General features: G+C 40.2%; 1 protein-coding gene across 1 annotated transcript; it reads right to left on the reverse strand.

Annotated features, from left to right (window-relative positions):
• Positions 1–3,345: 3,345 nt before the first annotated feature.
• On the reverse strand, positions 3,346–3,894 carry LOC138977863 (uncharacterized). The gene has a single exon (XM_070350469.1). It carries the CDS (start codon positions 3,892–3,894, stop codon positions 3,346–3,348), a length of 549 nt encoding a protein of 182 aa, XP_070206570.1.
• Positions 3,895–15,509: the final 11,615 nt, after the last annotated feature.

Below are 15,509 nucleotides of genomic sequence, written 5' to 3' on the forward strand. Positions count from 1 at the left end.
TCAGACATTCATAGACAGACAGTTTGAACTACGATCCTTTATTTTTGTAAATAAGGCTCATCATTTTGTCAAGTAGTAGCGGTTTGAATTTCAAAGGTACTTAACGTATGAAATATACGTACAGAACCAACTTTTTACACACAACCTAAAAGTTATCACTGCAGATTTAAAAATAACAGCAATCGTTCTCTTGTGTCTCAAGCATCATTGACAGTAAATAACTGAGTAGAAACAATCTTTTACAAAGAATGACCAATAGTGAAGTGAATAGGCCTGAAAACAAACTTTATTAGGCATCTCTCTCTCTCTCTCTCTCTCTCTCTCTCTCTCTCTCTCTCTCTCTCTCTCTCTCTCTCTCTCTCTCTCTCTCTCTCTCTCTCTCTCTCGGTTGTATGTGTATATTAGGCAGCATTGATGTGCAAGATTATTGATAGAGGAAAGCAGCAATGCTTGGAACAAACCACTGTGTATTTTGCATACGTTTAAATATCATGTTTTCTATTTTTTTTTCCCTGTGATTTATGTGTACCCCCCCCCCCCCCCCCCCCATTGAAAGGGGCTGTAGGCCCATATTCAATTAAACTGTGTCAGTGTCAGTCTCTCTCTCTCTCTCTCTCTCTTTCTCTCCCCCCCCTCTCTCTCTCTCTCTCTCTCTCTCTCTCTGTCTTTTCCATAATATATTTATAGTATTCTCTCACTCCTTTATTTATTTATATGGGAGATTTATATAGCGCTTGACGTTCTCTAAGCGCTTTACATACTCTCTCTCTCTCTCTCTCTCTCTCTCTCTCTCTCTCTCTCTCTCTCTCTCTCTCTCTCTCTCTCTCTCTCTCTCTCTCTCTCTCTCATAATTGCTACATGTTCGATTGCTACCAGCTTGTATTTATTATTACCTGCATAGTATGCATTTGATTTTATGAATAACCACATATGTATGCTCTTCATGCCTCATCTTCATCATTATCATCATCGTCATCATCATCGTCATCATCATCATCATCGTCATCTTTATTATCAGGTGCTGCAGTTTTCCAACCTCCTTGACTTTTTAACTTTATATTTTTTTTTTTTAATTATATTATTGTGTGTCTATGCGTCCCAAGGACAGATTGTAAGAAAAGGCGTAGCCTTAAATCTTAATCCTTGTTAAATAAAGTTCAATTCAATTCTCTCTCTCTCTCTCTCTCTCTCTCTCTCTCTCTCTCTCTCTCTTTCGCTCTCTCTCTCTCATCTCTCTCTCTTTCTTTTATATCTCTCTCGCTCTCTCTCTATTACATAATATATATTTATAGTATTCTCTCCTCACTTTTTCCGTCTCTAGCTCACGTTCCCTCTCCCCCCCCCCTACCTCTACCGCCCTTATCTCATAATAAGCGTGCGCGCGCAACGACAGTAAGAGAGAGAGGCACAGAGAGATAATATCGTATTCTAAATTTATTGATAGAGGAGAGAAATGTATTATAAGATAAGAGAGAGAGGTAGGAGGGGGGGGGGAGAGAAAGAGGGACCATGAGAGATACAGAGAGCGTGAGGGGAGAAGGAATACTATTAGTATCACTATCAATAAATTATGGGAGAGAGAGAGAGAGATAGAGAGAGAGAGAGATAGAGAGAGAGAGAACAAGAACAAGAACAAGAACAAGAACAAGAACAAATCTTTAATTGTCTAAGGCCACAGCCCCTTACAATAGTGGTTAAAATAACAGCATTAGTATCTGCACAGTTATAAATTATAGTCACGCATAAAATTCAACAAATACATTAAGACCCTGATGACATGTCACTGAACCTGATTTCTAAGGGTTCGTCTCTTCTGTAACATGAAGAACACAAATCTGCTGAAGCTGTTCATCAAATTATCCTCATTACTGCCACAGAAATACACAAGTTGTTGTTGCAGCGTCTTAGAGATCGAGATTGTTAAATACTTTGCTCGAAGGTCTTGATAAAAAGGACATAAAAATACAACATGGTGTTCATCTTCTTTATCAGCTGTGCAGAGAGGACAGTTTCTTGTCGTTTGGTTTGGTGTGTTCCGAAACTTGTGAGCGTTGATTTCGGATACTCCTGCGCGGAAACGAGTAAGAGCAACTCTGTACTTAATATCTTCGATTAATTCAATGTATTTCTCTTTTTCCAAACATGTTTTGTAACAATTATAAATGTCGAAACGTTCACTGCATTCTAAAATGGAGAGAGAGGGAGAGAGAGAGAGAGAGAGAGGGAGAGAGAGGGAGAGAGAGAGAGAAAAAAAATTTGTATTCTAAATTTATTGATAGAGGAAAGAGGGAAACAGAGAGAGGAGGGAAAGGGAGAGAAATCGAGATAGGGGGAAAGAGATATATATATATATATTTGTACTCTAAATTTATTATAAGATACAAGAGAGAGGGGGGGGGGAGGAGAAAGAGGGACCGTGAGAGATACAGAGAGTGTGAGGGGAGAACAGCGGTAACCTTCCACTACCTAGGGTTTCTTCCCAGCATGACTGTGAGGTCTTGACACGCACCATGCCAAAGACCAACAGTAGACAATTTTAATGATGAACTCGAACTGCCTGAATCTGTGTTGCCTTTCTCATTGCAACTCGGCTGCATGATCACATGCCTGTATTTGTCATGTAAATTCTTACAACCCCGGATACAAAAACAAAACCAGAAAATGACGCCACAGTTTAAACAAAAAAAAGCATGGCTTTAATTTAAAATAGCAACATTAACACCTAAATGTTTGTTATAATGCAGTAAAACTATTACATATAGATAGATAGATAATTTAGATAGATAATTTATTGCCAAGTGTACAATACATGAATGAACATAAAAAATACACGAGGAAAGCAGCTTGCTGTGTGATAAAAACAAAAATAAATAGCATTCATACATCACTGGCGCATAGCATCATACATACATGGGTAAGACAATTTGGTATCACAGTAACTAATACATACACTATACAGACATGGTGAGAACTATGAAACTCTAAGAGCTATCGGAACCACAATAAAAGTACGCAGAATAAGATAGGATCCCCCCCCCCCCCCCCCACTATCAACTACTGTAAGAACTGAACATGTTCCATACTGATAAAATGTACCTCTAAAACAGCACATAAAAATAAACTCTTCCAACACATCACAGTGGTTAAAGAACGACTAAAACTACTAAAACATACTAGATGTGTATTCCGGTAATATAACCAGCTGCTAAAACATAGTCTGGCTTCATCGCGTCACAGTGGTGTCACCATGCTAAAACCCACTCTATATATCACAGTATGTAATGTCAGCTACTAAAACCATACTCCTAGAGCATCCTAAAACGTGTCACAGTCTGTAGAGTTCATTTACCGGTTATTAAAAGCCAGGACAGCCTGGGGGTAGAAACTGTTTCTGAGTCTTGCCGTACGGCATCTGAGGGTTCTGAGCCTGCGCCCCGAGAGCAGAGGCTGGAAGAGATGACCAGCCGGGTGTGTGGGATCCTGCATGATGGACCTACATTTCCTCATCATGCGCAGGATGTGAAGGGAGTCTATAGAGGGGAGATCTCTGCCAATGATCCTGCTGGCAGCCCTAACGACCTTCTCCAGTTTTTCTTTCTCAAACTGGCAGGAGCTGCTGTACCAAACCGTGATAGAAAAGGTAAGGAGACTCTCTACAGCAGCCCTGTAGAACTGGGACATGATGGAGGAGGACACTTTGAACTTCCTCAGCTGTCTCAGGAAGTAGAGACGCTGATGGGCCTTCTTTACTGAAAGGTCAGTATGAACAGCCCAGCTAAGGTCATTGGAGATGGTCACCCCTAGAAATTTGAAGGAATCAACCTGCTCTACGTTCTCACCGCTGATGGTGAGTGGTAAGAGGGGAGTCTTTTTCTTCCTACGGTCAAAGACCATCTCCTTGGTTTTAGTGACGTTAAGGTCAAGGTCATTAGCCACACACCAGCCCGACACTCTCGCAATATCTGATTATTCTTATTCACCTATTTCGTCTCCTCTACCCCTGTGCGTGTATTGTATGTGCCTCTTGTTTTATGGACTGGGCAAAGGAGCTGCGCCTTCGGCTATCAGTGTGACTGACTTTTAGGGTTTAACGTCCTCTTAGACCAACTGGTCTATATTGGGACAGGTATTGGTAATACGTTGAAGTTATGGTGTGATACTTTGATTCGAACGTTAACAAGCCCGCTGTGGCTGTCTTCTTCGACACACCAGCATTGGGTTTGTCTCGTCAAAGTATCGAAATACGATCATTATAATCGGAGACGAGAGATGATGCATGCGTGTCTTCGTGTTTTCCAAGCCCTGAGACTTTCGCTGTGAACGTGGGATCTTTTTCGTGCGCATGTGTTCACACGGGGGTGTTCAGACACCGAAGAGAGTCTGCACAAAGTTGACTCCGAGAAATAAATCTCTCGCCGAACGTGGGGATCGAACCCACGCTGATAGCGACCGACTGGCTACAAAGCCAGCGCGCTACCAACTGAGCTACCTCCCCGCCGCGCTATCAGTGTCAAGTTACCAAAGGCGGAGGGGAAGTGTTTAACTAACCGTATCAAGCTTGTCGTGCATTCCGAACGCGTGTACTGGAGTGACTGACAGGGGCTTGTCTGGACTTGACTGCGCCTGAACTGATGCGTTGTTTCATCGAACTATTGACAGTTAAAAAGAGAAGTACGCCTTCTTTTGGTTTAAATACATATTTATCCAACAGTCCGAATTACAATAGAAAGGGCAAGATGAAGAAACACAAAAGCACGAGGCTCAAATAATTGCTACCAAAATTAAACAGAAACGTCTCTGGCGAACGTTTTAAACAATATATTAAGACAGTATAAGCATTTTACTTCACAGTTATTTTTCAAGTCAGTAATATCAGTATAAATATCACACACTTGAATGTTGTCCAAGAGCTTCAAGGCATAGTCACTGATGTCATTATTTCAGTTATTGTCAAGATTGTGGGTCATGAGAACTTAATTGTAATATTAATGGTTTTATGATAATACTAAAAATAAACAGCAAGAAAAAAATATGAAAAAAGTTATAAGTGTATAGTACTTGTCTTAATTATAATAGTCCTGATTTTGTGATCAAGTGCTCTACACAAGGCTAGATGTTATCAGAGGTCAAGGATGTCAAATATCACGTAAAGTTGAAGCAACCAGAGCATCGGTGGCTAGCAGAGGAACCTCCGATTGGGCCACCAGAAGTAGAGGTGAAAGGAGAGGCTGGTGCAGCGGGGTGCCCGAGCCTCAGAAGGGTAGTTGGCGATGCAGCAATATGACGGCTTACTAGCGCCAAAACTAAAAATTAGTAATTAACCCGTGAAAGTTACTAATTTTCACGAGAAAATTACATATCTGACGGGAAAATTACTAATTTTCACGTGTTAATTACTAATTTTCTAGTGTTAATAACTAATTTTCAAGTGTTAATGTCTAATTTTCAGTTTTGGTTCGCTTCCTGACGGCTTACTAGTGTCAAAACTAAAAATTAGTAATTTTCACGCGTTAATTACTAATTTTCTTGTACCTCGTGACTGTGGGGGCTCAATGCGCATGCGCACCTGCCAGAGCAAAACATCCTTCGATTCGAAACTTTTCTGGTCCATAGTTTTTTTAAATTAGATGTAAATCAACACTAAGAGCTGAGCGCATGTGTAGATAACCGTGACATACAACTGTCTGTCCAAAAACTTGTTGAATAACGAATTCTATCGAAAGATATTTGTGAAAGTGTGTGAGTCTCGATGAAGAGATCCGTCTGCTAGTCGTCGGACCTTTTGCACATGTCCGACCGGCCGCCATTTTTCCTCTCTCGGTTCGAACATTTTCGGATCGATTGTCCTTCCCTAATACACTTTTAAGCAAATGTATGAGTGTGGTAGTAAAAACAAATATGAAGTACAGCTGTCTGCCTGACAACTTGTCGAATAAGGAATTATATTGAAAGATATCTGTGAAAGTGTGAGACCACAGCCGATCAAAAGTCCGTCTGCTACGAACAGCTTCGTTTCGAAAGTTTTCAGGGTCGATTATTCTTTTCTAAGATACCCAAAACAACGTTTAGGATAGCGCTATTGCAGAAAACAGTGACATGCATCTTCCCGTCGAATTACTTGCTCGATAAGGCCTTCTATTAAAAGATATTTTAGAAATAGTGTGAGAGTGATGTTTGCCGGGCGTTGAAGCCTCTCAGTGCGGACTCTTAAAATCCGACTACTGTGACCGAAAACGAGGCAAAAATGAAAATTTGTAATTAACACCGTTAATTACTAATTTTTACGTGAAAAAGATAACCCTAGGTTTTGGCACTAGTAAGCCATCATACAGCAAGGCCATTGATATCAGCGTGAACTTGTTATCAGCCGGTGCCGTTATCGGGTTACAGCCGTAGCCCTTTCGCCGTGGCTTCGCCGAGCTAGCACTGTAACTCAGATGCTGACCACCGGTTACGGGTTAGCGGCGCCACAGGACCATGGTTTCAGCGTTCCTTTTCGTGTTGGTATCAAGTTACCGTGCCCTGGCCAAGAACGCTAGCATTGAAGAAGGGAGAGAAAAGTTCTACCTCCCCATCTTCGGTTTATGTAAACGACTAGGGCTCCTTGCATTAGGAAGTATTCGGATTCTAAATGTTTATTATTATTATCACTAGCAATACTCGTGCTCCTCACGGGATGTAACAAATGTTTTATGATTTTCATTAATCACTGATGGTGTGGATATTAAAGTGTCTATGCGAATCCATACCATTATCAATTGCTATTATTGTTGCAATGGTCGACTTATCTTGTCTGAATCATGACTGATTTATTATTGTATTCATAGCTTCAAAGCGATGGTGATTGGAGTAGATTAGCTCCCCTGATCAGCGAAGCCTTATAACTATCAGTCATATGATTACCACAAATATGATGGTTAAAACCCTTATAACTTTGGAACCAGCCAACCATTTTTTTTAAATGAAATTAAACATGAAGACGCAGCACATTAGTCCCTTCAACTTAAGGGGGAAAAAAAGAAGAAAAAATTCAACTCGATTTTCTGAGAAAAACATTTTTGCTGTGATTATGTAATTTTTAACTGCTATTTTGTAGACCCGTCCTCAGAGTATGTAATGAAAAAAAGTTTCATTGAAATATTCCCAGAACTTTGGGAGACATGGCTGATTATGTATTTTGACCATCGGGCCCCGTAATGACCTTGACCTTTGACCTATCCAATATAAATGTTGCACGCAATAGGCTATCGTGTGTCTACATCTACCTACAAAGTTTGGTTGAAAAATACTTAGCCGTTCAGGATTTATCGCAGTTCCTATATTGTGACATACATACATACTTACGGAATGGGACAATCGCAAACGTCCCCGCTGGATGACGAATTAAATTATAAAAAACGTATCAGTAAAATAAAATAACAATGAACAGCACACATTCCCTGAAAAGTAATGTAGCGTAGGGGAAAGGGAGAAAAAAAAGTGACACCGCGTGGATTCGAACGTGCGTGATTAGAACGTGATGAAGCAAGAGTGTCCTAACCAACTGGCCTACTAATAATTTGCAAAAGTTTCAGGGAGAAATACAGCTATGACATTACAAAAACCATAGGCAATGGATGTTCCGTTTGCCATTCCAATAAGTAACAACAATAATAACTTGATAGGTTTGAGAGTGAACTTGATTTGACATGATACTGTGTTGTCTAAAGTGTTTATTGGATTCTCGGGCAGTTTTATCCCGGACGGCTGCATGTCGAGCTTCAGGGGTGCCTAAGGGCATCCGGCGGTAGGTAAAAATATTTAATGTTCAAATAAACCCACTTAATTAAAAAAAATAAACACATTAGTCCCAGCCAGTCCTGATTGAGGTGGCCTCCACTATGCCCATGCAAAAGGAATAACGTGAAAGTTGCCCAGTACCACAGAAATTAGCAATTTCGTGTGACTGAGGCTACCAGTACCTGTATTAATATATGAATTATGATTGGCAACGGTAAGCGATTTCACACAGATTAATTAGCGCGGGACAAATATTGACAGAATTTTTTTTTATCATAACTGCAATGTTCTTCTCCCCCAAAAAACAACAACAACAACGCAACACCTCCCCCCTCCCCAACCCCTAAGAAGAACAGGTCCGACAAACCCCTGCGTCACCCAGTAAGCTTTTTTTTAAATTAACGACGCCAATGGGATTCGATCTCCTGCCTCAGACACTTTCGTTTTGTCACGTTAGGAGAGCAATTTACCAACTTATCTATTTTGCGTCTTGACAGTTCGCGTGAGTGATATTTTAGTGACTTGTGTGACATATAGACTGACCGGAACAAACGCAAACGTCCACCCTCTACTCTGGGGGACAAACAACACATTTGCATTCAAACAAAGTAGTTTGTTGATCATAGTGCAATTATCCCGTTTGACTTGTGTCTGTTCTCAATATGACTAACATATATATGTACTCATTTCTCCCAAATAGGTAAAGCTATTGAAACTCATTTTGGCTATGAGCTCGAGGTCCATGGGAATAAACGCTCATAATTATGTCCTGCGGATCGATGACCCTGGTGTCACTCAAAATTATCCCGTCAGGAAATGCTATTTCGTATACATGTACTCAATTGTCTAACCAGCACGGTTGGCCTAGTGGTAAGGCGTCCGCCCCGTGATCGGGAGGTCGTGGGTTCAAACCCCGGCCGGGTCATACCTAAGACTTTAAAATTGGCAATCTAGTGGCTGCTCCGCCTGGCGTCTGGCATTATGGGGTTAGTGCTAGGATTGGTTGGTCCGGTGTCAAAATAATGTGACTGGGTGAGACATGAAGCCTGTGCTGCGACTTCTGTCTTGTGTGTGGCGCACGTTCTATGTCAAAGCAGCACCGCCCTGATATGGCCCTTCGTGGTCGGCTGGGCGTTAAGCAAACAAACAAACAAACTCAATTGTCTCCAGTAAGGACACAGTTATTTTCTCCGAAATTAAGGCCCCAGTTTGTGGTGATTGATATTGATTTGCTCTGTAGTTTGATGATCCTAGTGCCAACATTATCCCGTCAGGCATGGTTTAAATGTTTTCGTTTGCACCCACTTTTCTCCAAAACTGATAAAACTGGTGACACCACTATTCGGAAGCATGCTCATCGGAGTCGATGCCGAGAAGCTCTGAACTTTGGTGACCCTAGGTACCATATTATCCGGCCAGGAAGGGTTTTAATATATGCTCACTTTACACCCGTTAGGGTCTATATGTTCTATCAGCCCCAGATACTTTACTTGATATTTGCTTTCGGTCCAGCCGACTCTTTTGAGCCATATCAGGACCAATCAGCCCGAGATGTCTTATCATTTCGATGAAGAAGACTTTAAATAATAAAACAACAACCACAGCACGAGATGATAAACGGAAAGTATTAGGATCCTTATGGTCACTTGTTAATTATTATTTTGTTACCCCTTTATCACATGCCGGCTATTGATACATGCCATATCATTATTTTTTTTATCAAAACGAATACGGTGTGTGTGTGTGTATTGTTAGGAAAACTCCAATCTTTTAGATTAGTTAACAATGTATCAAGAAAAATCACATATTTGAGCGAGTTTCTAGGTGACCGTCTTCGTGATTATGGACCTAATGTACATCCTATATGATCTTCCATGAATGGGTTCGGTTGCTATTTGAATTTTCTGTAAAAGGGGTCGCTCAGATAATCGTCAAAATGTAACTGACAAGTCCAGTGGCTAACGAAGGAAAGCACCGATCACCATCAAGACTAAATCACTACCAGATGTCAGTAGGAATGTTGGTAACTGATCCACTGACCGCTATCATGTTTCACTACTCGCGTACAGAACTGACTGGGCTTGCTAATAAGCAAGCGTTAGTTTGTAACACATTCCCTGCCCGTCCCAAGAGAACATGAAAGATATATATTTATGCTACACGGAAGCGTTCTGCTTTAAGCAGACTACATGTATAGACCGAAACAGTTCAAAATAATGATACTGGATTCAGACTTCAACATTATTGTTTTCATATTAGGCCTACGAAAAATGACTTACATAACTTATTTTATACTCGTTAAGAGAAATAATACATGCATCGAGGGACATTGCTTTTATTCTAGGCTACATCTCTTATGGAGGCATCTTACACACTCTCTCTCTTTCTTCACCCTCCCATCTCTCTCTCCTTCTCTCCCCCTCTATCTTTCTAATATTGACAACACCCCTCATATGATCACTCAACCTCTCCCCATCGCCCTCTGTCTCTCACCTTCTTACACACACTCTCTCTTTTCCCAACTCTCCTCTCTCTCTATCTCTCTCTCTCTTCAATAATGACACCCTCCACTCTCGAATCTCCAAACATTCGGTTAAACGTGATTAACTGGTATCGTACCCCTATGACAGCTAATATTCCATATTCTCTGCATTCTCTGCTTGTTGCATTACGTTAAAGGTTTTAATGCTCTTTTTTTTTCAAGCCACATTTCACGTCAACCAACTTTTATCAAGACGTTATTCAAAGCGTCATTGTAGAAATGACATTCGGAAATATTAGGGGAATCTCTGTCATAACATTTTTTTCTATTTGTTTCCTATCAGGCATTTTTTGTTTTAATCACAAGTAATATGATACAGACACACAAAGAGAGACACCTATAGTGACAGCCGCTCTATCATGCTAGGACTGGTGTCAGTATACTGTGAATATATGAGGATGTCAATCAATCAATCAATATGAGGCTTATATCGCGCGTATTCCGTGGGTACAGTTCTAAGCGCAGGGATTTATTTATTTTATTTTTATTTTATGCAATTTATATCGCGCACATATTCAAGGCGCAGGGATTTATTTATGCCGTGTGAGATGGAATTTTTATTACACAATACATCACGCATTCACATCGGCCAGCAGATCGCAGCCATTTCGGCGCATATCCTACTTTTCACGGCCTATTATTCCAAGTCACACGGGTATTTTGGTGGACATTTTTATCTATGCCTATACAATTTTGCCAGGAAAGACCCTTTTGTCAATCGTGGGATCTTTAACGTGCACACCCCAATGTAGTGTACACGAAGGGACCTCGGTTTTTCGTCTCATCCGAAAGACTAGCACTTGAACCCACCACCTAGGTTAGGAAAGGGTGGAGAAAATTGCTAACGCCCTGACCCAGGGTCGAACTCGCAACCTCTCGCTTCCGAGCGCAACTGCGTTACCACTCGGCCACCCAGTCCGATGTAACCCTCTGCGACTTCAATCTCAGTGTGGCAGTACATTAATCTGCTGACCATAAACAAGGAATGCGTCCAGCTGTCTCTCTAGCTCTCCAGTAGGTTTCTCAGCGGGTTACCTGCTTGACGACGTGCTAATTGATGGCACGCGAACCGTGTAATGTATAGCCACTGCGCGAGTCGAACCGCTCTACGACTAGCTGCTCCTCTCCACGCCCCCCCCCCCCCCCCCCAACCCCCACCGCCAGCCCCACGCATCCCTCTCTCTCGCCCTGCCTCTCTTCCCCCGTTCCTCTCTCCCCCCCTCCCTCTCTCCCCCCTCCCTCTCTCTCCCCCTCCTTCTTTCTCCCCCCCCCCCTCTCTCTTTACCCTTAATTGTCAATCCGTTTTTCATTGCTAAATTCATACGAATAAATAAAAGCTTGATGTTTAGCAAGAATCACCTCTGATTTGTTATTTGCATTGTCACTGAAGACTAGACCGTCAGTGAAACTTAACAGTTCGCCACCTGTTTACCTCTTTTTATATTTTAATCCAGACAGCATTATCCACCACCACCCATTATATAAACATTCTATGTTGTGTAGTCCCGATATCAATGTTGCACACCTTTTGATGCAGCTTTTAATAATATAAGAGATTTGATTTATACGTATTCCCTGTTTCACTCAATGAATATATATATATTCCCTAAAATATCCAGGTAATATACATATTTCCTGGAATTTGGAGGCCATTTTTAGACGTATTCCCTGACTTATATTTAGCATTCAAAAGGAGATACTTTGATGGAGTGAAAAATATCTCTCTCTCTCTCTCTCTCTCTCTCTCTCTCTCTCTCTCTCTCTCTCTCTCTCTCTCTCTCTCTCTCTCTCTCTCTCTCTCTCTCTCTCTCTCTCTCTCTCTCTCTCTCTCTCTCTCTCTCTCTCTCTATGCTTACAAATAGAACAACAATCGCATAACAATAGAATTTACAACACAATATTACACTGTTTGCACCAATGAAGTGAGAAAAAAATGACTTTTGTATTGGCAAAATCAACAAGCCGTAATAACTCTAGTTGGCGAGATATATTTTGTTTGTTTGTTTGTTTGTTTGCTTAACGCCCAGCCGACCACGAAGGGCCATATCAGGGCGGTGCTGCTTTGACATTTAACGTGCGCCACACACAAGACAGAAGTCGCAGCACAGGCTTCATGTCTCACCCAGTCACATTATTCTGACACCGGACCAACCAGTCCTAGCACTAACCCCATAATGCCAGACGCCAGGCGGAGCAGCCACTAGATTGCCAATTTTAAAGTCTTAGGTATGACCCGGCCGGGGTTCGAACCCACGACCTCTCGCTCACTGGGCGGACGCCTTACCACTAGGCCACCGTGTTGCGGTTTGGCGGGATATAGTGATCCTTACATTCGTTCGAAAAAAAGACCAATAAAGCTACCCTTTCAAACCATGTTCTGAGTTTTTTTGCTTATTTGCTATTGTGTTTGGTTGTAATATGTTATATAGAATTGTGCATGTGAAGTGATATTATATTTTTTAAATATGGAAAAAGTGAAAGCTGATTGAAAATTTATGGACAGATTAATAGATGAAAATGGCTCTCAATAACGACGCAAAAAGGAATTTTACAGGAGCAAGTGAGATTTTACAATAACGTGTTTGATAAAAATGGGAATTTTGTTGAGGAGGATGCTGAAAGTAAAGTTCTTAATTTAAATATTCCTCAGTTAAATGACGAACGAAAATATGGTTTGGAAACTGATTTTACCGTGTTAGAAATCGGCAGGGCGCTGTCTTTATTAAAAAATGGTTCGTCACCAGGTTTAGACGGATTGACTACAAGTTTCATGAAAAAATGTTGGCCTAAAGTAAAAATGATGGTGGTTAATTCCCTTCAAAGTGCATTTAGAGTCGGTGAATTGTCAGATACTCAGAAAAGAGCAGTTATCACGTTGATCCATAAGGATAAAGATTTGCCGAGAGATAGCCTTAAGAATTGGAAACCCTATATCTGTAACCAATACAGATTATAACATGCTGGCAACATGTTTATCGCAGCGCGTATCTGGTGTTATTTCTGACCTCGTGTCAGAAGATCAGACAGGATGTATTAAGGGAAGAAAGGCAAGTAACTTGATTAGATTAATTGATGATGTCATTAATTACGCTAATGAAAGAAATCAAGCAGGTATATTACTTGCCCTTGACTACGCCCGAGCCTACGATTCCATCTCAAAAGACTATGTGGTCTGGTCCTTTAAAAAATTTGGTTTTGGCGAAAAATTTTTTAAATGGATTAAAGTTTTAAGAGAAGTTAAAAGGGCAATAACCAACCTGGCTCTTCCACGGTCTCAAATAGCATTACATATTGGTTTAATGACAAACACCACGAGCTGCATAAATTATATGGGTTGGATTTCGGAAGAAATAAGTGTAGAATTATTAGCAATACAAATCCGAAGTCACCCCAATATTAAAGGATTTGCCTTACCAGATGTAGGTTTTGCAGAACAAACATCGCGTATCTTGAAACTGGCTATGTACGCCGATGACATAACTGTTTTACTTCAAGATAAAAACGACATGGAAACGGTTTTGAAAATTATTGATGATTTTTCCAATATATCTCGCTTAAAATTAAATAAAAGTGAAACGGAAGCAATGTGGTAGGGATCGCGTAAAAACTGTCAAGAGAAATATTGCGATATTAAATGGAATACCCAGGTTAAAATCATGGGAATTAGTCAGTTTTAAAAATGACATCCCGGCCTCTGAAATTATGGAAAATTGGTCCAAAAAGACTTGAAAAAGTTGAACAAATCATTTGCAGATGGTCAAGAAGAAATTTAAGTATAAGCGGCAAATTATGTATTATTAAGTCCTTCTTAGTTTCACAATTTGTTTACGTTATGCAGGCGCTTCTTGTCCCTGTTAAAGTTCTCGATAAGTTGAATACTATTTTGTTCAGGTTTCTCTGGAAAAGGAAGTATTCAAATACAAAAGCCTTTGAAAAAGTTAAACGAAATGTATTGTGTAATGTGGTGGAAGAAGGTGGTATTAACATGATAAACGTCCACGATATGCAGACTTCTTTTTTACTGACATGGGCAGCAAAACTTCAACAACAAAAACATGAACCGTGGACAACGATTCCGTTAAGTCTTTATCAGGTATTGGGAAGAAATTTACTTTGTTTTAAAGCCACAACACTACTAAAACCAAGGTATTGAATGCATTCGATCAAACTTTTAGACAGAAGTTCTCTTAAAATGAATCCATAATAAAGCATTGATTTATGAGAGAGAAGATCGCTTTGGCGATCAATGTTTGTGGAACAATATAAAAGTGGTTTATAAAAATAAAAGCTTATATTTAAAAAAATGGATAGAAGCGCATTTAGATATGGTGAAAGATATTTGGGTTAACGGAGATATGATTCCTTTTAACCAGCTGTGCACAAAGAAAGGATACAGTCCCTCTAGATTTTTTGAGTACCGCGCAGTGAAGACTGCTGTGCGAGCGCTTGCACTTCGCAAAAACACAGCCAGCCCGCGAGCAGGCGAACACAATAATGACCTTGACACACGGAACCCTGTGATCATTAACCCCTCCGCGAGAAAGATTCGCATGCTGATAGTCCAGTCTAAAGCGAGCGAGCCTTGCGCTGCTACATTTTGGTTACATAAATATCAGGTTAAACTAGATCACAGTCATTGGCTGTTAGCAAGCAAATGTACAAAAGAAGAAAGATTGCGATTGTTACAATGAAAAATATTACATAATATTTATCCCACGAATATATTATTAAATAAAATGAAAATTAGAGAAACAAAATTATGTACATTTTGTAAACACATTGATTATGTTGAACACTTTTTTTGTCAATGTGAGAAGTTGACGAGCTTTTGGGAAAATGTTGTCCATTATATTTTTAGAAATACAGGATCAAATGTGCACCTCTCAGAACACGATGTCTTGTTTGGTTATCAACCTAGTAATATATGCCAAAATAATAAGGTACTTAATCACATTATTTTGATTGCAAAAATGTGTATTAGTAAATATTAGTATGGTGATAGATACGATTTGAATAGTATCATTATTGGAAAATAAAATGTACATTAGAAGATTGTGAGTAATGTATAAGTCGAGATGAGGTGAAGTGATATATGACGTTTGTGAATATTATGAGGGGGGTGGGAGGGAGCGGATGGACGAGAATAAGAAAAACAAAAAAAGAAAAAAAAAGGAGAAAAAAAAAGTAA

This window comes from Littorina saxatilis, linkage group LG10 (assembly GCF_037325665.1).
Source record: "Littorina saxatilis isolate snail1 linkage group LG10, US_GU_Lsax_2.0, whole genome shotgun sequence".
In the NCBI taxonomy this organism is placed as follows: Eukaryota; Metazoa; Mollusca; class Gastropoda; order Littorinimorpha; family Littorinidae; genus Littorina; species Littorina saxatilis.